This window comes from Caretta caretta, chromosome 13 (assembly GCF_965140235.1).
Source record: "Caretta caretta isolate rCarCar2 chromosome 13, rCarCar1.hap1, whole genome shotgun sequence".
NCBI lineage: Eukaryota > Metazoa > Chordata > Testudines > Cheloniidae > Caretta > Caretta caretta.
Window position 1 is genome coordinate 2,515,325 of NC_134218.1, and position 23,300 is coordinate 2,538,624.

Genomic DNA, 23,300 nt, shown 5'->3' on the forward strand with positions numbered 1-23,300 from the left:
AGGGATGTTCCTTCCCTCCTGTGCACTGCATCCTGCCCCAGCAGCTGCAGAGACTTCCTCTTCCCGAGCAGCAAGGGATGGACAGGAAGGGGACAGACACTCAGGAGCTGACGCCTACAGGAGCTTGTAAATCTCTGGAGTCAGGAGTCTCCTGGGGGCTGCTAAACTCCATTTTTTCTCCTGCGTGAGCCCCCGAGCCGCAGGGTGAAGGTCACTTGGGGCCATGATGGGGGTTTTCTCCAAAGAGCCACCACCGCTCTCCCTGGCCAATCTCCTCCCTGGGGCAGGTCCACTAAAGTCAGGGATGACCCTGACCCTCCCAGTGTGCTAACACGTGCAATGCGTTCCCGTCAGCCTGATTTATGCCCCAGGCAATCTCCTTGGTTGGGTTTGCCCCGGAGTGGGTGTGTTCCATTTCCTGCGTGGTGCATTCAGGCAGTGGAGTGTCTCCAGGGATGCTCCCATGTGCCTCACGTAGTTACCAAGCCCCACCCAGGCTCCTGTTTCCTGCAATGTCCCTGATGCCAAATACCCAGCCACATAGCGAGTGGCAGGAGCAGAAGGGAGCTGGCATCATGCAGGAGCCTCTTGCGGGAGCTGATCAGCATCTGCTGTGGGTATCGTAACCTCCCTTCCGGGGGGGGGCTCCTGCATCCTGGATTCCTTTTACTGTGTCTGGACCCAGCACAGCCTGCCCCCAGGAGACAGGCTATGGAAATATGAACGCTCGCTACACAACAGTCCAGCTCTGCATTGGCTACATTACTGCATGGCAGAGCATGTATCCCTCCCTCTCCCGGCTGGTCTATGAGCTATGTGGGAGGAGATCACAGCCTCCTTGCTGCCCTGTCCCACCAACCCACTCAGAATAACACTCCGCTCTTACACAGCTCCCTCCCTGATGGTCTCAAAGTGCGTCACCCGCCTCAGTGAATTAGTGCCACCCCTCGAGAGGGACGGCAGAGTCATTATCTCCATTTTACAACTGGGGAAATTGAGGCAACTCCCCCGAGTTAGTGGCAGAGCTGGAAACAGAACCCAGGAGTCCTGGCTCCCCGTCCTCGTGCTCTGGCCAACAGACAATCCCAACTCAGCCACAACCAAGCGATGCAAAGTCTCAGCACCAACTCTGCTGCCATCCTCTGCTGCCCTGCCCTGTGGGAGACCTGCTCCTAGCTGTGGTGTGCAGTAACCTGGCCTCTGCCCTGCCACAGGGCTGCTGAGGTGCATAGCTAGGAGGTCCCTGGTGGGCTCCACGTCTGGTGCTCCCAGCTCAGCAGAAGCACAGCGCCACTGAGCCCACTGCGTTGCACACATCAGGCTGCTGCAGGAATTGGCACCCCTAGAGGGGAATGAGGACAGAGCAAAGAAAGGCCCGCAGGCCAGGTGTATTGAAAGGAATTTAATATCTCATGTTGCAGCAAAATTAAAAATATACAAAAAGTTTGTGGTATACAAAAAAGTCTTAGTACAGAACCTCGGTCTCCTTCCCCCCCACCCCTGGCCCTGCCCGCCTCCCAAGGGAAGTAAGAAGAAGGTGGCACACAGAGTATTTACAGTACATGATGGAAGTTTTTCCAGATGCTGGATGAGAAGGAGAAGGGAGAAACAAACAGCTCTGAGAGATCTGTGCCGGGCGAGGGGAACTAGCCAGCAAACCAACCAGCCACGTGGCTAGTGCTCCCAACAAATCCGTAACCAGAGTGGGCGCTTTGTTCCCACTGGCTGTTTAAAACTAGAGCTGGACCCTGGTAAACCCCAGCTCCAGCTCCCTGAATTCTGGGGGGGAGAGGGCTAGGATTCAGCACCCTCCCTCCCTGCTCTGACCCCCGGCACCAGTGGGGTCTGTGTCATTTAGTGGGCAGAACCCAGTCCCTAATCTGAACCAAGCTCCCCCTGCCCTTAAAGCAGGAGGCAGAATCCAAACCTGACCCTAGACCCACATTTTGCAGGTGTCCCTTTGGCTGGACCAAAATCTTGGTTTGGGATTTTGAGGGGAAGGGGTGGGGGTGTTCAAAATCCACCTCTGGCTCCAGATTTCAAGCTGACACCCACGTCTCCGCTCACGGAAGGGCCCGTTCCGGGAGTTGCCATGGTTACGGTGTTGTTGGGGTGCAGTCCTGCGCCGGCCTTGCACGGGATCTAGCTAGGAGAATGTCGGAAAGCCCATTTCCCAGCGGCTGAGGTCAGTTTTTCCGCTTGGTTTGGGTCTTTTTTCAGCCCTATTGAGAATGTCATGAGAGTCGTGACGTTGCAGGGAACAGGCTTGTTTCTGGGTGGGTGGGGAGGCGACCGGACTACCAAGGCTCCTCAGGCGCTAGCCAGAGAACGCTCAGGGACTTCCTATTGGGAGCCCTGCCTTAGAGACGGCGCAGGTGGGCCAGGCTTCCTCTGCCCGCCCTGCCCACACATGGCCTTGCACCTGCCCAGCAGGAATGAGCAGCTAGAGGCAGAAGGGCAAGAGGCTGCATTGGCGGGATCATCCACCGGGAGACGAGAGACGAGACTCGCAGGGGCTCCGTTAGTTCCCCTGCTGCAGGGCCCTTCTCCCAGGCCCAGCCATCCTTCCTGGGTCTGCCTCCCCATCCCCACTGGCATGCCACATGGTGCGCTGGCTGCAGGAGCCCAGCTGCTGATCTGCTCTGAGGTTATTGCAGGGGCTAGGGAGCGTTCCCCCTCTCCTGAGAGCAGCGGAGACGGTGAGGATACCGTGGCTGGAGTGCATAGAAAACGGGCCCTTTTATCAGTGGGCTTCCCGTTCCCAGCGCTTGCTCTGGGAAGGTTCCTCCAGAGGGTCCAACGCCCATGGCTCGGTGCACAGAAAAACCTGCCCTTTCCTCACAGCCCTCCCTGCAGGGCTCCCACCCCCCACCAGCCCAAGGAGCCAGCGACCACCTCTAGGTCACTGCTGAGCCAAAGTCGGTTTCCCACATGGCGACACGCCGGCCTCCAAGCCCTTCCCAGATGACTACAACCCTGTGGGAGGAGGTGCATATTTCACAGGCCAGCCCACAGAATGCGGGATTCTTGCGTGTCTGTAGCAAGCTGTGGCTACCTCAGGCAACACCCTTCTACCTGCTGGCAGGGCCCACGCCCATCTCACAGGGGAGTGTGTCCAGTCCATGTCCAGTCCCTGCAGCAGGAGCTCAGAGACCCCCCTGACCCCCTCCTTCCTACCTGACCCCAAGTGCTGGGCTGGAAAGACAGGCTGGAGGTCTCAGGTCATGTGTGCTGGACAAGATCACGTCACGGAGTGCCCACAAACACACGTAGACACAGCGACACAGAGCAGAACACAGGAAAACCCATCCCCCCACACCGCCGTCCCCCAAATGAGACCCTGGACACAGTCAGGATCACTCTAGCTGATCTACATATCTATACGGACACTATAAACACCCAGCAGAGCTCCAGAGTCCTCCCTTCGCCCACAACACCCTCCTGGCATCTGCCTGCCAACCAGGCCCCCGGAAAGTCTTTTTACTTTTCCCAGCAAGTGGCTGAAAATAACTGTGGAGGCAGCTGGTTTGTATGCTACACGGGGCTGGGATAATCGTCTGACACAGACGATGGCAGCTGAGGGTCCAGCTTCTTTATACCTAGGAGCAAACTGCTGAGCAAACCGAAGGGGAATATCCCACGGAGTCCCCTGGAGCCACTAAAGAACCCGTCTCCAACAACTGCCCTCTCTGCGCTCATGCCATGGGGCTGGGGCGGGACAGGGGCTCTAAGGAGGAGGTGATGCAGATTCGCTGCTCCTCCCTAGGGCTGCAGCGAGGATCCTGTGACAAGCCCAGCTAGGTACCCCAGAAGAGCTGGGGCATCACTGCCCTAGAGGAAGCCGTCACTCTTCCTGCAGAGGTCCCCAGCATGGGTATCAGTGGAGGACCATGAGGATGGTGATACGCTGAATGCTGACAGGCACCCTCTGGCTAACAATGCTGAATACCAACCAAAACTGAAGCAAACCCAGGACCTGACAAGCTTCTGTAGTCTAAGGGGCACATGCCACTCTCCTCGCCTCTCCCACAAAACCCAGGCCAACGGGATCTGTGCAGGAGACTGGAGTAGGGGTGTGGAAGAAGCCTCTTCCCCCCACTCTGGTGGCATGAGGCTGCTTGGCTGCTATCCCAGCCCCAGGGACTGTAGCAGCAATGGGGTCACTGAGCATCCTGCTGGCCTGTGGATCCAACCAGTGATTCACTTACCCTGCTTCAGACTCTTCCTCAGTGCTGCTGCCAGGCAGCAAGCAGAATGTCCCCCAGGGGTGCGTGGCCCTGGAGCTCTGGGGTCTGAACTGGCTGCCAGCTGGTTCCTGGTGAAGTTTAAGGGGTGGGTTATGAGCTTTAAAGCTCTGTGGTTGTGTCTACACCACACACTAGGCCCAGGTTCTGACTTAGGTTTGCCCAAGCCCCCCTTCCGTCCACAAACAAATCAGTCTGACTTGGGTGAGCAAACACTCAGGACCTAGATCCTAGGACCCTGCTAGGGAGCTGAGTCAGAGACCGAGTCCCGCTGCGACTGTGGTCCAAGCCCTGTCACTTTGCAGTGTGGACGCAGCTCAAACTGCAGACCCAAGTTGGACGGTCTGCATGGCGAGGTACGGCCACGTTAGCAGGACGGTGATACCCAGGTCCAGCGTTGCAAACCCAGGATTACTACACAGTGTGGGCTTGGAAAGTTCACCATCAGACACCGGCGGCTGGCCTGTGCCAGCTGACTCCCTCACAGGGCTCAGGCTGCCAGGCAGTTCCATTGCCGGGTGCCATGTAGACATTCCCACTGGGGCCGCAACCCAAACTCTGGGACCCTCCCACAACCTCGCAGTTCCTGCCCCTTTAACTGTCCCCCGGCCACCCCACAGTAGCAGGTCCCAGACTGTGAGGCTTAAGCATGTATTTACCCCTTTATAACAGCTGGGGCTGGCCAAACAACAGCCTGTCTCTTTGGAGCCCGAGTGACATGAACATGACGCTTCCAAACTTGCTAAGAAACTCTTTCCTTACGTGTATAAAGTAACAGCGTGCTCGCAGCCATCACAGTCCCCTATGACTAACCACTAGAGCCAGATTAGAGCCCAAACAGTGGGGAAGGCAGGCTCTGGTGTTTGTAACTGTCAGCCATCGTCAGAAGGGGTCCAATAAAAGGCATATTCTCAGCCACCTTGTCTCTCCAGTAGCCATTTATAGGGCCAAAAAAATGACCTCATGGTATGGCAGACCATGGACAGGGGAGCTAACAATATTAATCAGTTCTCACTTCTCTAGCACCTTTCTTCTGAGCATCTCAAAACCCCTGACGAACATTGATTGCAAACTCACTACCCCATTCTTACAGAATGGGACACTGAGGCACAGAACGAGGCCCAGGAAAGATTAAGTGAGCTTGCCGAGGGTCACACAGTCACTCAGAATCAGAGCCATGGCCAGAACTCTGAACTCTCCACTGCCAGTCCCATGTTCTGGCCACGACACAATACTCCTCATTGCTCCTTTCACATGACCCAAGTGGACCAGCTATCATAGTATTCCTGACCCATAAATGGTTCCCTGAGGCGAAAGAGAAACCCAAACCCGACCCCCAAGCTCAGATCGTCCCACAGGGCCCTAATTCACACCCAGATGCTGTGCCAATGCCAGGCCGGTTAATGCTGAACTCGGAGGGGCTGGAGTTCCTGTCAGACCTGGGGCTCCAGAGGACCTACTAAAGCAAAACACTTCTCTGCCCTTTCATTAGTGTAAATTTGCTCCATGCATATGGGTGTGTAGGTCTGGACTCCATGCTCCAGCTGTAACCTGGACCCAGGGGAAATGCATACAGCAAGGATTTCTGCGGCTGCCATTCAATATGGAAAGGTATAAAAACACCCCAGCCACCAGCTTTGGCCCAGCTCTTCAGATTACAAAGAATACAACACACAAGGCAATGTGTCCACTTCGACACATTGCACAGAACAGCAACCCAGCGACACCTAGGGGAGACCCTGGGTACTGCAGGGGGGCACTAGCTCTTGCTACTGGCTGACACTTTGAGAAACACCAGTTCAAGCTCAAGGGCGTTTCGTCAACAGGCTGCTTCCAAAACAGCGACCAAAATAAGCAAGGGGCTAAATCTGAAGCCCAGGTTATAGCCGCTGAGGCAGTGACTAGCTCTTGGGCTGCCTCTATGCCCTTGCTATGGGCTTAGCCCTGTTTCTTCAGATTGCAGCATCGAGGTGGGAATAACGCTGACACCCATGCGGACAGTCATTTGCAGACTATGCACAGACAGCTTCTGTCCAGCTGTGTCTATTTCTCTCCCCCAGCTCTCTCTCTGCAATCTATTTCAAACCTGCCTTCAGGAGTCAGCCTCCAGCTGCAATCCGCTTGCCATCAGGCAGGCCTCAGATGGCCGTGGTTACAATCTGCCTCGGAAGATGTGAAGAACATTCTGCTAATTGTGCTAACTGTCCATGCTGCAGACAGTGCTTGGTGTTACAGCACACGCTGTGCCGCACTGGAGCAGAACGCATGCAGCATCCTGGGGCAGGCTGCGCCGGGCGGAGGTGGCGGGGTGATCAGCATGCCGTGCAGCAGCACCATGTGGGCACGGTCTTCTTCAGGTGGTGGGTCAGCGTTTGCTCTCACGTTACACTGACAGAAATCCAGAGTGACTCGGCTGACTGTGCATTACCCTGGATTGATGCCACTGACCTGAGATCATAATCTGGGCCAGTCCATGGTACAACAGGACCATAGTTGCCTGAAAAGGACAATGGACATATGGTGCAAAGGAACAATTGCTATATAGCATGCTACTATCAATGTGTAGTGTGGTGTATGGGACAAGAGTGTGCTAGTAAGTGTGCAAAATACAGTCAGATTGAGAGGTGTAATACACCTGGTGTAGTCAGCAGTGATGGTGCAGTTACAGTGTGAGGTCTGCACAGTTATATGGAGCTCACTATTACCAGACAGTACAGGGAGCCAGGGTGAGTGAGAGCATGGTGTGTAAAAGGCACATATCGCAGTCAGTGTGTGGAATGCAGATGCCAGGGGTATAATGAGGTACAACACATGGTACAGTCAGTGCACTGACAATCAAGCACTGGGGTTAAAGTAGATTGAAACAAGAGTGGGGCGGGAGGGGGGGGAGAGCCTCTCCCTGCACCAGTTGAGGAGGGGGAGCTGGACTGCCCCTGCTCTGCCCCGTAGTTTCGCCAGAGCCATGCACAGCTTGTTCTCACTGGCACTGGGCGTGTGACCACAAGGGACTGTGGAGTCATGAGTGAGACTTGAGGGTGTCCCCGTGACTCCCTGCCCTGTAAGTCCTGCTTGTGGGACTCGTGCCAGACAGTGCACAGGAGACGCGATGCTCAGTTTCTGGTGTACAGGGAGGTGTAATCAGTGTGCACGGGACACTCTGTCCCTGGGAGAGATCAGTGCACCAGCGGGTGAACACAGTGCTTCGTGTGGGTGCCGGGGCAAGACATGCAGTCAGCGTGCCCAGCCCGCGGGGCACTTAGGGGATACACAGCACCTGCTGTAGCCAGGTGCGTCAACACATCAGTGCACAGGGAGGGGGTGTAGTCAGTGCATGCGGCAGGTGGGATGCCCCATGCTTGGTGCCTGCAGGCGACTCAGGTCACGGTGCATGTGGGCCAGCCAGCCAGGACTGCACAGCACGTCCAAGCCCTGTCCAAGGCGCATGCTGCTCCGCTCGCTGCATGGGACGGTCAGCGCAGAAGCGGCGCTCTGGGGGAATACATCGCGAGGCCCCAGGGAAACGCGAGTTTTACCATCACCCCGGTGGCTGTAGAGGCAGGTGGAAATGGGAAAGAGCGGGCCAGATCACGAGGCCCTGCTCAGCTCCACCCTGCTGACTTGCACACACCAGTGCCAAGCGTGGGATAAATCCTTAGCCAGAGGCTGACATCAGGAGCTAGTCTGAGTGAGGACTGGATGAGAACTTAGCAAGGGCCCTCAGGACCTGCCCACAGTTGACAAAGGACAGATTCTGCTCTCCGCTGCGTGGTGCCTTCTCATGAAGCCCTGAGAGTCGCACCTGGGCCTGTACTGCCCGGGAAGCTCCCCACCCAAATCTCACTGGCCTGGGTGACGTTTGGCGCAATGAACCTATGGTTTTCTGGCCTGGTGACGAGCACACACCCCTCCCCCCCCCCCCCCCCCCAGCAACCCCTGCCGGCAGAGCCAGCTGTAGCAATGGACTCCAGCCCGCGTTGCTGAGGTAGATCATTTCACTTCAAATCAAACAAATCAGAAAAAGCAGTTCTCGCAAATCAGACAAACCATTGGTGCCTGGCTCAGGCAAACTCAGCCTGGCAGGGACACCCACGGGCCGAGGCAATGGCCCAGCAGAGCTACCAGCCTTGGGCACCAGACACCTTCCCCCTCGCTCCCTGTCCTGACTGACCCCCAAGAGGAGCGGAGGCTGCCCTGGGCAGACCTAGCCCAGTGCGTTTAAGTCCCAGGAGGAGACGTAGAGGCAGCTGGTTTGTTCTCTGGCTCAGTTACATTTTAACCCTTCCTGCCCAGAGTCAGCGCAGCCCAGCCTAGCTGTGGGAGAGGAGACTCAGGTATCCCCCTGTGTGAGCAGTGCCCCAGTTCTCCCGGTGCCCCAGTCAGGTGCCAGTCACAGGGTGCTCAGCTGTGTAAGAGGACACAGGGTAAGCAGGCTGCAGAACCACCGGAATGAACACACGGCGGGAGAGCCAACAGCTGCAGGGGCCAAAGGGTTAAATCCAAGGGTGAGGGCAAAAAGAAACAGGAAATTGGATATTTCAGACTCTCCCATAAGGTGCCCAACTCAGACAGCAGGGAGCTACCCCCTTCTCCCACCCCAACCCCAGCCCCAGCCAGGCAGAGAGGTGAGCACCAGGGCAGGGCCCAGTGCTGCTACAGCCCTTTGCTCATGTAGACGGAGGGACTCAGAGAGCTGGTGGGGCTTTGACCATGGGAAGCGTGAGCAGCCTGTACGTGGTGGGGGAAGGGGAGGCTGTGTAGAGAGTGTCCCCCTGAAACCCTACAGCTAGGCTGAAAATGTGGAGAGGGCTTTGCCTTCCTCCCAGCTCCACATGCTCCTGCTTTCTTTCTACATGCCATGTAACTCTTGAGTTTCCTCCTTTTCAGCCTGGAAGGTGACCTTGGGCCTGGCCAGACTGGGCTCCCCCCACAGCTGAAGCAGGTCTGGGGTTTCCGGCATAGCCCTGAGCGAAGGCTGTTAGCTCTCAGGGCATCATCTCCTTTCCTGTGGTTGCAACCCCTCCTTGGGATCATGGGGCTCACAGTAGGAGCTGGAGCATTTGGGATCAGTGAGGTGGCACTGTGAGATCCAGCTGCCTCCTCTCTGTGGGCCAGGGATTCAGCAAGCTTCAGCTCTTCATTGCCGGTGAAAAAGGGGCAGCTAATTTCTGCTCTTGATTAATGAATCTGCCCAGGCCAATCGGTAAATGCGCCTAATCAGCCTTTTGCATGTGCAATGAACCGGTTTGCGCACATAACCGCAGGCATCTGGGAGCACCTGGGCACCTCACACGTTTTTTAAATCTATCCCTTGAGATCCGTGTGTGCATCTATGCATGCCCAGGCCTCACCCTGCCCTACCTCACACCTGCGTGTGCGCTGAAGTCAGGTCAGAACAGAGGTGGGGCTGGCCCTCTGCGGGGCCAGGGGTGTGCGCACGCGGCTTTCTTTGTGACCTGTTAATCTTCTTGGTGAAAGACACCCCTCTCCCTGACCTTCCCCTACAATCATTTGAAAGGCTGCAGGTTTTCCAGATGTGGAAACACACAAGCAGGAAAATATATGAAGTAGCCACCAAAACACCCCCAGCTTCCCGTGGCAGACCTGCCACAACCCTCTACAAAGCTGCATGAGTCTGGCTTGAAAAGGCCTTGTTCAGATCATTGTCCTTCAGTGGTGGAGGTATGGATCTGACAAACGGGGTTTGTCCTGCCCGCTGGCCTGGCCTGCACAGTGAGGGAGCCTTTGTTAATTTCATGGCATGCCGGTGATATAGCCCCTCCCCACACACCAGCTGGTTCACAAAAAACCTGAAACAGCCACCCCAGTGAGAGATCACTGCCCCCAGCCTCTGGCCTGGGTTCGGGGCATGCCTGCAGAGCTGTGATGGGACACTGATCCCTGCAGACTCAGTATTTACCACCCGAGGCCCTAGAACCAAGCGCGGCCCCGCTGCGTTCCTCGCACAGGAGATTGAATGGCACAGAAGGCTCTGCAGAGTGGCAAACGCTGGGTGTGTGCTGGTGCCTGGCATTGCTGCAGCCCTGGGGCTTTTGCATCCTGACGACACTGGAGTCCCAGGGAGTTTGGCCCTTGGCACTGGTATGAATCTGGCGTTTACCCTGCCAGGGCTGTTGCCATTGGCTTGGCCTGGCCTCAAGCAAACACCTCATTCAGCTCCAGCTTTCTCCCTGTTGTCTCCAGCTCCTGCCGGCCCAGCTTCGCCGACGGGCTCCTTGGGATCCCAGGAGCTCTCTCCATCATGACCCCAACACTCTAGGGAGAATCCCCCGCCACGCTCACCCCATGGGATGCTGGGATTATTAACCTTCCTATGTCCCCTTTACTCAGAGGCAGAAGTGCATCTGCCCCATGGACTGGCACAGCTGTGGCAGGCATTTCAGGGTGTGTGTGTGTGGTGGGGGGGAACAACAGGGAGGGGGCCCAAGGTCATTCCCTTAATTCCAAGGCCCAGGGAATGGCGGGAACAGACTTCACACAGGAATGATGAAGGATTGCGCCTGTGATCTTGCCATGCTCCACCTTACCCCAGCACCCCCGGCACGCCCCAGAAACCAGTGTGTGTTCCAGCAACCAGGGCCCCACCTTTCCCCCAGAGCTCCGCATGCTTCAGCCCCACTTCCCAGGGCCCCCCTGTGCCCAGAGTAACTGGGGGTTGTGGTGCACTTCTGTACCCAGGGCGCTCAGCCTGCCCTGATTCCCCCACCCCCCATTCCGTGGCCCCTCACACACCCTGCTCCCCAGCTCCGGCCAGTCCTCACACCCACAAGGAAGCTGCTCCCCACCCTCTCCAGCCGGGCTCTGTGCAACCCCTCCTGCACCAGGTGCCCTGCCCCTTTGCCGGTGGCTAGAGGCCACACCATGGGGCGGCTCCAGGCTGTTTGAGCTCAGGTACAGGTGAGGTATTTCAGCACCAACAAAGACTCCCGCCTGGAGGGGAGGATGGACTCCTCTGGGCCCATCTGTGGGGGTGCCAGGGAGGCAGCCTGGACGCAACTGGGGCACAGGGAGGAAAACTTTGCCATGGCATTGCCTAGAGGGGGAGCTTGTCAAGGCAGAGCGGGGCAGGTAGCACCAGCTGACCTCGCCAACCCCTCTGGGATGGGGGGTAGAGCGGGGAGGTGCGGGGCCATCAGTGCGAATGAACACAAAGGCAAAATGCTAAGAAGATACTGGACAGCCACTCTCCAGGGCAGCGGAAGGCCGGGCTTGGCTGGCGGCCAGTGGGCTCTGACCAGCGACCCCCTTGGGTTCTGGAAATGCACCATTGTGTCAGCCCCACGGTGGGGGTGGGGGGGCATGCTAGGCAGTTACATGGCTCCCGCGGTGGCCTACACCGTGGTCTCATACTCCAGCACCTCCTGCGAGGCCCCCATGCTGCGGTACTGCAGGCGCGGGGTAGCCGGAGAAGAATACTCCAGCGCTAGGATCGTCTTACGGAGCCGCCTGTCAATGAAATGGGCGTCCCAGGCAGGGTACTTCTTCCTGGGCAGATCTATTCGGATGACGGGCCCTTCTGTCCGGGGGGCGCGGGCAACAGGGGTTGGGGGGACGCTTGGCCTGACCTGAAAAACAGGCACGCAGCTGTCCCTGTCCCCTGGCACCCCTTCCCTCTCCCCCCCTGTAGTCCGTGGCAAGGAGCGTGGGGGGCTGGTGATTACGTCCTCCGGGGGTCCCACGCAGGCGGCCGGCGCCTTTTTGAAAATGCAGCCGCTGGTCTGGGGGCCGAACACTGGCCCGTTGGGGTGCAAGAGGCAGTAGTAGATGAACATGAAGAAGATGCCCAGGGCGAAGCTGGAGGAGACCACGCAGACGATGATTAAGGCGTCGAAGTCAGCGGTGGCCTGGCGGTCATAGTACATGTACCAGAGCCCGGTGAGGGCCGCGTTCTCCGCCAGCGTAATGGTGTAGTAGATGGCCATGCGGCAGCGGCTCCGGCCCTCCTTCACGTTGAACCAGCAGAAGATGTAGATGATGCCCACCACCATGTTGTAGATGATCTCCTCCCATTTGGACATGCAGAAGTCCGTCTCCCCCTGGATGATCCAGAAGGTCATGATGCACCAATGCGTGACGATGAAGATGCCAAAGTAGAGCTGGAACACGGAGGCAAAGAGGGCGAAGGCAATGGCGCGGGCAGCGATGGTGAACAGGTGCCAGAGGATCTGCACCACTGCCCCCTTGTAGGACATGGGCATCTTGTCCTCACGCGAGTCCCGCAGCACCTTTTGGTAGGAGGCGATCATCCACGCCAGGGACACCAGGGAGGCCGAGGCCGAGAGACCTGCGGAGACACAGAATGAGTCAGGGAGTTGGAGGGGAGAGGAAGGAGAGGAACAGGAGGAGGGGATGGTATGAGATGGGAGGAAGAGGAAGGGAAGACAGAAGATGGAACATGGGTGTGGCCAGGCTGGATCAGATCCCAGCTCCCTCTAGCTCAGTGTCCTGTCTGTGCCAGAGCCCAACATCAGATCCTGCAGGGGAAGGGGTAAGAATCCGCAGGAGCAGATATGCGATAATCTGCCACCACATTAGGTCTCCTCCCGGTCCCTCAGTTAGAGACTCTGGCTTCAGCTCCAAAGCAGGAGGTTTTATGTCCCTTCCAGAATTTGACCATTAACTATTGACAGCTCTGGTTGTTTTCGTTATCCATACAAGTGTTCAATCCCTTTTCGACTCTTGCTAAATTCTTGGCCTCAGCAACTCCCAGTGGCAGAGAGTTCCACAGTCTCCTCCCCCATTGTGTGAGAAACCCTTTCTGTCTCTCAGTTTTGAATTTGCCACCTTTTAATTTCGTGGCACGTCCCCGGCAGTGACAGGTGATGAGAGGGGGCAGGAAGGCTGGGATGGGGGCTGGGTCGGCGGGGGTCATCCCTTACCCTGCAGGGGCTCAATGTTGTTCTGTTGCACCATGATGCTCAGCTGCAGCACCAGCTGGGGGGCGCTCTTCAGGAAGGTCTCCAGCAGCCGCAGCATGCTGATGTCCGCGCTCTCGAACATCATCCTCCAGTAGAAGTGGCGCTGTCTGTGCTCTGACTGCCAGCGGCTCTGGAGGCCGAGGTACAGGGTCCGGAGGTACCTGTGCAGGAGGCAGGGAAGACAGCGGGTGAGACCGGAGCGAGCCCGTGCTTCCCACTCGCTCGACCCCTGAATGTCAGAGACTGGCACGCGGCCCTGCTGCCCGACCCAGCCATGCAGTCTAGGCTTGGGGTAGGCAGGCAGCGGCTGGTCCGGGGGATAAGAGCAAGGCCACAGAATCCTGCATTGTGGGGCCAGGGTAAGGCACCGAAGTTTGGGAGACTCGAGGATCCTTCCAAGTATGTTCAGATTCATCCCGAGCACGTTCATAGCTGGCCACAGAAACTCGGGATGCGGGAGATGAGTATCCTCCTTCCCCTCGCAGCGAATAGGCCAGCTGACATCGTGCTCCCCTCTGGCCCTGCAGTGGAGCAGAGGGGCAGGGGGCTGCTCGGTTGGATACCCCGCCTTTGGGAAGAGACATTGAAGCGAGGTCCTTTCTCGCTCTCCTAACGAGGTATCCCGGCGGCAGGGGAGAACAGCCGCGTCCAGGCCAGCGCCCCCTCTCAGTGAAGCAGCTGCTAATGCATGGGGCTCAGGATCTTCCTCCTTGAGCTCTTGCCTGCCCTGAGTGTTTAACTCACTGCTTTGTGACGCCCTTTGAGATCCCTGGGGTGCCAAAGGAACTCGGTAAAACTCCCACTCAGGTCTAATGTCCCATGCTCCCCCCTGAGGCTGACCCCGTTCTGCCAACACCTTCGCTGGGCAAGGAGACGCGTGACAGGACAAGTGAGTCCACTAGCAGATGCTTTCCTGTGCTCCTCCTGCTTGAAGTCTCTGTAGGAGCAGGATTTTATAACTGTACTATGAGAATTAATGTATGATTTGATTTCATCCTGCCAGCCACCCTTTTTGAATAGCAGAAAGGAACGACCCTCTGACAGACTACCAGTGTCTGTACTGATGTTAAGGCAGGGACAGACCAGCACAATCCTTATGCCTGATTATGGTCACCCTTTTGTTTTAGGATAAGTTATAATGTCTACTATGATTTCCTATATGTATTACAAATTAGGCACTCTAGTTAAATATACATTTCTTTGTTTTAAGGTTTAGTAAGTAAGAGACAGGATCTTGTATTGTGTCTATGTTAAGGAGATTAGAGGAAGGCTTAATTTACAATGTCTTTCGCTCAAAATAAACTGACACTGTTTGTATTCTCAAAGGTCTCTATAAAAAGACAGTTTGTGTGAATGAGGAGTGTTTGCATCAGGAAAAGATAAGGTGTGAAGGCCGTTGTTATAGCCAGATGGTCAAGGAAGAAGGAGTGAAGAGATTTAAGGACACCAGAGAACCGTCAACGTGCATCCATAATGAAGCAAGGGCAGATTGACGACCCTGAGGTGAAGGCTGACACCCCTAAAGACAGGACAATTGATTAAATTGGAACCAGGACAGGATGACCCTCTCGGAGGTGTATTGGAATGTTTACATCAAAAGATACATGAATTAAGAAGTAACCGGTCACAAAATGACACAGCAAAATCCATAGACTTCAACAGGGAAAAAAGACTATAAGAACAGGGTGCTTGGCCATGGGACTTTGGGTTCATCTTGCCACGCTCCGGGAGCATCGGATCACAACCAACAGAGCCCTGCTCCCCTTTGCGACCAGTCTGGCTGGCCACTAGATTGATCCAGACTCTGGACTGGTAACTATAAACATCGACTGGCAGGACTGTGTGCATGGGGTGTGTGATTGAAAAGCACACGCTAACTGTTGTATTCTCAATAAATGCGGCGTGCTGCCTTCTCCCCTATAAAGATCCCGTGTACTTCTTATAAGTATAACATTTTCCCCTCTGGCTCTGCATGTTAATAGCTGTTACTGGCCATGGGACAAGTGCTGAGCTCTTCCTCCCGGGTGCAGAGGGCCCCAAAGGCAGCCAGATTGGTGCCTGGTGGGGTAGGAGGATGCCGGGTTCCATGCAGGGATCCCGTATTGTGTGCCATGAAACAGAGCCCTGTGCAGATGCCCTGCAGCCTTGTACAGGAGGCTTTTGTGGCTGGGGGGAATGTGGGAGAGGTAGAGGACTGGTCAGCCTGACTGCCAATCAGCAAGAGAGTAACCCAAACCCACCCTCACAGGGATCCAGGAGAGACTGGGCATGCTGGGCTCGGGCCGGGACAGGAACTGGGCATACCCAGATGCCCTTGAAGGGGATCCCCTCGCAGGATATGCAGGGCATCAGTGGGTACAGAGTCTGGCTAGGCTGCACATCCCCACAGTTGCTCATGCCACAGAGTCTGGCCTCTTTGTATACTGAGTCCCAGTATCTTTCCCTGGGATATCACGATACCTTTCGCCTTGTGAACGCGGAGTTCGGGTCTATTTCACTGGGATCACACCCACTCTCCCCTCCAGCGTGAGATCCCTGGTCTATCTCGCTGGGTTGCACACTGACCTGGGGGGTGCAGTTTGGCAGCACTGATCTCAGAGAGAGAACGTGGCACCTTGGCTTTCGGAAGTGGATATCTATTTTTTCCCTAACCCGACTGAGGCCTGCCCCTCTTCCCCCGCCGTGCTGATCAGACAGGATAAAGGGAACAGCTGCTCTGACTGAGACCTCGGGAGCTGTATGCAGGAAACTCACAGGGTTTTGATGACGGAGCCTTCCCTGGCTCTGGCTGCTGCCATCACATGGCTTGTGCCTGCCATATGGTAGCCAGCGTGGGGTCAGCGGAGGTGTTTGTGTGGACACATGCTTGTGATTTACAAACAGGCCATCTTTTACCTTGCAAACAGGGACTGGACTCCCTTCCCCCCCCCAGCAACAAGCCCGGGACCGACCAGCTGCGCTGGGTCTGTGGTGAGCCATTGCCAGAGGCCGAGGAAGAGGCTTTTGTGCTTTTACACTGCCCTCTGCTCCGGGCAGCTCCTATGCAGCCACTGGGCCACAGGAATCCTGTCTACATGACAATCTGAGGTGCGACTGTGGCATGTGTACACACCCCTAGCCTGGCTTTGATCTCACCATCTCCAGGAACAGCAGCAGGGAAGCCAGCCCTCAAGTACACCCCCAAGGCCAGTGTGTGCAGCCCTGCTGTTGTCTCTGCTATCACGGCTTCCCTGCTATTGGCACCGGAGCTAATTGGGGTACGTCTACGGTCACACCCCTGATTCCGGTGTAGACAGAGTCTTAGGTGAGCACAATTCAAGCTGCAAATTCCCTTCTGTCTTATAGCCCTGCCCCCAGGTCTGATGCGGGGTGACTAGTCTGTGGGAATTGTCCACAGCCATGCACATCAGTGAGCAATGGCTCCAGCCGTGTGAGCTTAAACACAAAAAGGAAGCTTACAAGAATTGGAAACTTGGACAGATGACTAGGGAGGAGTATAAAGATATTGCTCGAGCCTGCAGGGGCAGAGTCATCAGGAAGGCCAAACCACAATTGGAGTTGCAGCTAGCAAGAAATGTGAAGGGGAACAAGTAGGGCTTCTACAGGTATGTTGGAGACAAGGAGGTCAGGGAAAGTGTGGGCCCCTTGCTGAATGAGGGAGGCAACCTAGGGACAGAGGATGTGGAAAAAGCTGGAGTACTCAATGCTTTTTTTGCCTCTGTCTTCACAGAGGTCAGCTCCCGGACTGCTGCACTGGGCAGCACAACATGGGGAGGAGACGAGCAGCCCTCAGTGGTGAAATAACAGGTTCAGGACTATTTAGAAAAGCTGGACATGCACAAGTCCATGGGGCCGGATCTAATGCAGCCGAGGGTGCTGAGGGAGTTGGCGGATGTGATTGCAGAGCCATTGGCCGTTATCTTTGAAAACTCGTGGCGATGGGGGGAGGTCCCGGACGACTGGAACGAGGCAAATATCATGCTCATCTTTAAAAATGGGAAGAAGGAGAATCCGGGGAACTACAGACCCATCAGCCTCACCTCAGTCCCTGGAAAACCATGGAGCAGGTCCCCAAGGAATCCACTGTGAAGCACTTGGAGGAGACGAAGGTGATTGGGAACAGTCAACATGGATTCACCAAGGGCAAGTCGTGCCTGACCAACCTGATTGTCTTCTGTGAGGAGATAACTGGCTCTGTGGATATGGGGAAAGCGGTGGACGCGATATACCTTGACTTTAGCAAAGCTTTTGATACACTCTTCCACAATATTCTTGCCAGCAAGTTAAAGAAGTATGGGCTGGATGAATGGACTATAAGGTGGATAGAAAGCTGGCTAGATTGTCAGGCTCAAAGGGTAGTGATCAATGGCTCCATTTCTAGTTGGCAGCCAGTATCAAGCAGAGTGCCCCAGAAGTTGTTCCTAGGGCCGGTTTTGTTCAACATCTTCATTAATGATCTAGAGGATGGGATGGATTGCACCTTCAGCAAATTCGTGGATGACACTAAGCTGGAGGCAGAGGTAGATACTATGGAGGGTAGGGATAGGGTCCAGTGTGACCTAGATAAATTGGAGGATTGGGCCAAAAGAAATCTGATGAAGTTTAACAAGGACAAGTGCAGAGTCCTGCACTTAGGACGGAAGAATCCCATGTACCGCTACAGACTGGGGACCGACTGGTTAAGCAGCAGTTCTGCAGAAAAGGAGCTGGGAAATACAGTGGACGAGAAGCTGGATATGAGTCAACAGTGTATCCTTGTTGCCAAGAAGACTAACGGCATATTGGGCTGCATTAGTAGGAGCGTTGCCAGCAGATCGAGGGCAGTGATTATTCCCCTCTATTCGGCACTGGTGAGGCCACATCTGGAGTATTGCGTCCAGTTTTGGGACCCTCACTACAGCGGAGGGCAGCGAAAATGATCAGGGGGCTGGGGCACATGACTTACGAGAAAAGGCTGAGGGAACTGGGCTTATTTCGTCGACAGAAGAGAAGGGGGGTGGGGAGAGATTTGATAGCCGCCTTCAACTACATGAAGGGGGTTCCAAAGAGGATGGAGCTCGGCTGTCCACAGTGGTGGCAGATGATAGAACAAGGAGCAATGGTCTCAAGTTGCAGTGGGGGAAGTCTAGGTAGGATATCAGGAAACACTATTTCACGCGGAGGGTGGTGAAACACTGGAATGGGTTCTCTAGGGAGGTGGTGGAATCTCCATCCTTAGAGGTTTTTAAGGTCAGGCTTGACAGAGCCCTGGCTGGGATAATTTAGTTGGGGTTGGTCCTGCTTTGAGCAGGGGGTTGGACTAGATTAGGGGTTCTCAAACTGGGGGTCAGGACCCCTCAGGGGGTCGTGAGGTTATTACATGGGGGGTCGCGAGCTGTCAGCCTCCACTCCAAACCCCGCTTTGCCTCCAGCATTTATAATGGTGTTAGATATATAAAAAAGTGTTTTTAATTTATAAGGGGGGTCGCACTCAGCAGCTTGCTATGTGAAAGGGGTCGCCAGTGCACAAGTTTGAGAACCACTGGACCAGATGACCTACTTGTAGAACTGATCAATGAAATAGTTTTTAATTGTTCACTTTATTAATATAACTTCATAAGCAAAGTTTTTTGAATGAAACAACATTCATTCATAAAACCGGTTACCCCAATAACTGGCTAATTGAGTTTCACTTTCAATCCAATTGTTTTACACAGTTTCAACATTGTAACTTCTGCTCACTGTTTGTCATTCCTTACACCTGTCCATATTGTAACTCAAACTCCATTTCAGCTTGTCCCAAACTCCATTTTAAAATGCTCACTCCATTTTGTAAACCCTGCTGCAACCTTCATTTTGCAAAACCCGGCTGTAATCTGATGAGTGTAGTTTAGATGTGGGAATGAGGGATGGATGGATGATGGAATCAACCTCCAGCCCCAGCCTGTCCTGATGAAATAAAGTGTAAACGCCAACGGCTGAAGATGCAGACAACAGCCCTGACAAAGCAAGAAGAGTCCACCCTCAAAAGAAAAGAACAAAAGTACAACTGAAGAAACTTCAAAGCCAGGTCCCAGGCTGAAAGACATATGTCTGCAATTGACGGGTGATCAGTCACACCGGACCCAGAGGCAGCCTGACACAGCAGGACCTATAGACTCTGGATTCATACTAAAGCCTATAAAAAGGATGGATGCGATGGAAGACTTTGGAGGGTAACATTCTGCTGCCAACATGGAAGGGCATTGGTGCATGCCCAACAGAGACCCAGCTCTTCCTTGTGCCCGGCTTTCCTGGCCAGTGAGCCGCCACAAGCTACGAACCCACGCCACGAACCCAAGCTACATTCAGGACTGGTAACTATACAGCAGCTGCAGAACATTTGGGGTGTGTGGGGTGTGTGTGTGTATACACAGGTATTAGAAATTAGTTATTGGTCATAAATCAAATTGTGTTATAATAAATGTGACTTGTCTTGTCCCCTGAAACGATCCTGTGTAGTTTTATCTGCATAACATCTTGAGGTCTCTTCCAACCCTAATCTTCTATGATTCTATGATCCTATGATTCCCTGCAGGGTGCCCTGCCTGACCCAGGCCATAACGCCCCAGAGATCTGAGGTTCCCTACAGCAGTGCCCTGTCATCTCATGGTCTCACCCTTGCTGTTCATTATCTCACATTCACAGGTTGTCACGGAGTCCCTGAGCGATGCTCTGGAACTGCTCCCCATGAAGCCAGTCAGGACTCTGGGGCAGTCGCCTTTCTGTGAGCAGCCTGTCTTCAGGACACGCAGCTCACACAGCTTCCACCTTCCTGGGTCTGACCTCGGAGCATTCAGCATCCTCTGCCCCTCCGTGCGCTTCCCCCAGCGAGTCCGCCCAGGCGGGCTCCTGGGGAAGCCAGAGGGTCCTGCACCCCAACTTCGCAGTCAGACGTGACTCTCAGCCAGCCAGTAACACAGAAGGTTTATTAGATGACAGGAACATGGTCTAAAACAGAGCTTGCAGGTGCAGAGAACGGGACCCCTCAGCTGGGTCCATTTTGGGGGGCAGTGAGCCAGACAACCACGTCTGCACTTCACTCCATGTCCCAGCCAGCCCCAAACTGAAAACCCCCTCCAGCCCCTCCTCCTCTGGGCTTTGTTCCTTTCCCGGGCCAGGTGGTCACCTGATTCCTTTGTTCTCCAACCCTTCAGCTCTCACCTTGCGGGGTGGGGGGGGGGGGGGGGGGAAGGGCCCAGGCCATTAGTTGCCAGGAAACAGGGTGTCGGCCATTCTCTGTGTCCAGACTCCTGCACACACATGCCCTCTAGGGCTCTGCAATGATCATACACCCTTACTCCACCCCCTAGATACTTAAGAACTGCCTAGGGGAAACTGAGGCACCCCCACACTATTCAGAGGAAACATTAAGAACAGTCCCACTTCGTCACATCTCTCCCCCCTTCGAGATCGAACTGAGCGGGGTCACTTTAGCCGGTGACCTGGGGAAGTTCGAAGCCACCAACGTTCCCATGGATGCCCCAGCATCTCTCCCATTCCTTGGTAGGAGTTACACCAGGCCCTTCCAGTTTCACGCCCTCCCTTAGGTCAGGGGTGGTCGATAGCACTCGCAGGCCGCATGTGGGAAGGTTTATGCAGCCCATGCCCTTTGGCCACCCCAAGAATGTCTCCCCATTGACCATCACCTTCTGCTCCCACTGGAGGTCCGGGGGGCCTGGCCCCAGGAAACTCCACACAGACATATAGGTTGGGGTCAGGAGTGGGAGCCTGTCCACATCCCCAACCATCTGGCTGACGGAGTCTGTGGCCTTGGGACCCAGCAAGGGAGCTAGACACCGGGGCTTTTCCGCAGGGTCCCCTTGGTTCAAATCGCCAGCCTGCTCAAAGGCAGTGAGGTGGCATCCACACACACCCCCCCCTTAACCAGGGGCAGCAATTTAGTCTCGAGGTTCCCTGCGGAACTGGCCCCCCGGGGTCTATCCCCACTCACCCCTGGGAGGTCCCCTAGGCCTCTCCGCTCCCCCACCGCCAGTTCATGCTGCTGCTGCTTCTGCAGCTCTTTCTCGGGCTCTCGCTGTCTCTCACAGTCCTCTTGCTCTCTCAGACTCAGCTCCAATCCCGTCCGTCTTGATCCCCCAATGGGGAACCCGATCGTGAAGACCCCCGTCTGGTCGGGGACAGGAGTCTTGGCGATGCCTGGCTCCCGCTTCAGCTGCTCCCAGATCCTGCTATAGCCCCAGTTGGGGTCAGGAATCTGTTCCTTAGAGCGGTCATCCTCCTCCAGCTGCACGATTAACTCTGCTTTGGTGAACTTTCCAATGCTCAACCCTCTCTTTTTGCACAGGGTTACAATGTCCTTCTTAAGGAGACGGTGACAGGCCATCACTCCGCTCCTCCCAAGTTGTTGTGGACTCACAGGCCCGTGTGTTCTCAGCTCCCCACGGTTTCCAGGGAGAACCCCTAGTGTGTCAGCCCTTCTCGAGGTCACCACCTCTTTGCCAGGGTCGAGCTGCAGACTCCTCCGCCCCTTGGACTGCTCGCTGCAATCCCCAGGGGAACCCTGTTACTGCACAGTCCTTCTCGCTGGTCACACACTCCCAGGGGTTAACCGCCCCCCGAAACCGCTCCTCTCTGAGCCTTCAGCAGGCCTGGTCCTCGGCAATCCCCCTTCGTGTTACTGCTCCCCAGTCACTTACTGCAGGAAGCACCATCCACGGGGTGCAGTACATCCCACCGCTGCCACCAGTTGTCACGGAGTCCCTGAGCGATGCTCTGGAACTGCTCCCCATGAAGCCAGTCAGGACTCTGGGGCAGTCGCCTTTCTGTGAGCAGCCTGTCTTCAGGACACGCAGCTCACACAGCTTCCACCTTCCTGGGTCTGACCTCGGAGCATTCAGCATCCTCTGCCCCTCCGTGCGCTTCCCCCAGCGAGTCCACCCAGGCGGGCTCCTGGGGAAGCCAGAGGGTCCTGCACCCCAACTTCGCAGTCAGACGTGACTCTCAGCCAGCCAGTAACACAGAAGGTTTATTAGATGACAGGAACATGGTCTAAAACAGAGCTTGCAGGTGCAGAGAACGGGACCCCTCAGCTGGGTCCATTTTGGGGGGCAGTGAGCCAGACAACCACGTCTGCACTTCACTCCATGTCCCAGCCAGCCCCAAACTGAAAACCCCCTCCAGCCCCTCCTCCTCTGGGCTTTGTTCCTTTCCCGGGCCAGGTGGTCACCTGATTCCTTTGTTCTCCAACCCTTCAGCTCTCACCTTGCGGGGGGGAAGGGCCCAGGCCATTAGTTGCCAGGAAACAGGGTGTCGGCCATTCTCTGTGTCCAGACTCCTGCACACACATGCCCTCTAGGGCTCTGCAATGATCATACACCCTTACTCCACCCCCTAGATACTTAAGAACTGCCTAGGGGAAACTGAGGCACCCCCACACTATTCAGAGGAAACATTAAGAACAGTCCCACTTCGTCACACAGGTGCTCAAGGAAAACTGACCACAAGTGAGGGGAGCTGCAATGCAGCTTGATTCACAGCCGGTCAGTGCTGGAGCTCCTGCCTTACCCAGCTCAGGGGCCAGGTATTCACCGCCAGAGGCTCTCCCCAGCTGCCTGTGGCTCTCCCCAGGGCACTGGGGACAAACAGCCTCGGTGCTCACAGTCAATTACATCCTCTGAATTATACACTAGACATCCAATTCCTCTCTCTCTCCTCGCCCCGGGAAGGAGGAGAACTGTGCCAGCTGGGGAGCTGGATCCCTGGGGAAAGGGCGTCCCGAGAGGGCATGGCTGAGCCCCAGTGGTGGAGCAGGGCTGAGGAGCTGGTTGCTGGTCCGTGCTCCACGCTCTGCTACTCAAACCACCTCACGTAGGTGTTGGAAGGCGGGAGACAAATGACTGGGAAAACAGAAATCAAAGTTTCTATTTCCATGGCCCTGCTATAATTCCCAGGGAGAGAAGCTAATGCTAGGCCAGAGCTGAGAAACCAGCACTCAGGAGCAGAGCTGAAGAAATACCTGATTTGTCAGTTTGGTGGCTGAACTGAAAAATCCCAGGGGAAAACTGGTTTGTTTCGAGCCAAACTGACTTTTGGGTGTCTTGGTGGAATAAAATACAGAAGAAAATACGTGGGGGTCAAC

The 23,300-nt window shown here is 55.5% G+C and overlaps 1 protein-coding gene across 1 annotated transcript in view; it reads right to left on the reverse strand.

Annotated features, from left to right (window-relative positions):
• Positions 1-1,387: 1,387 nt before the first annotated feature.
• The window catches only part of XKR7 (XK related 7), a 43,892-nt gene continuing 21,979 nt past the window's right edge, over positions 1,388-23,300 (reverse strand). The window contains exons 2-3 of the mRNA XM_048819470.2: positions 13,142-13,341; positions 1,388-12,546 (exon numbers count right to left, since the gene is read on the reverse strand). Of these exons, the coding sequence (XP_048675427.1) occupies positions 11,594-12,546; positions 13,142-13,341 (1,153 nt within the window). The 3' untranslated portion in view covers positions 1,388-11,593. The remainder of the gene's footprint in view (positions 12,547-13,141; positions 13,342-23,300) is intronic.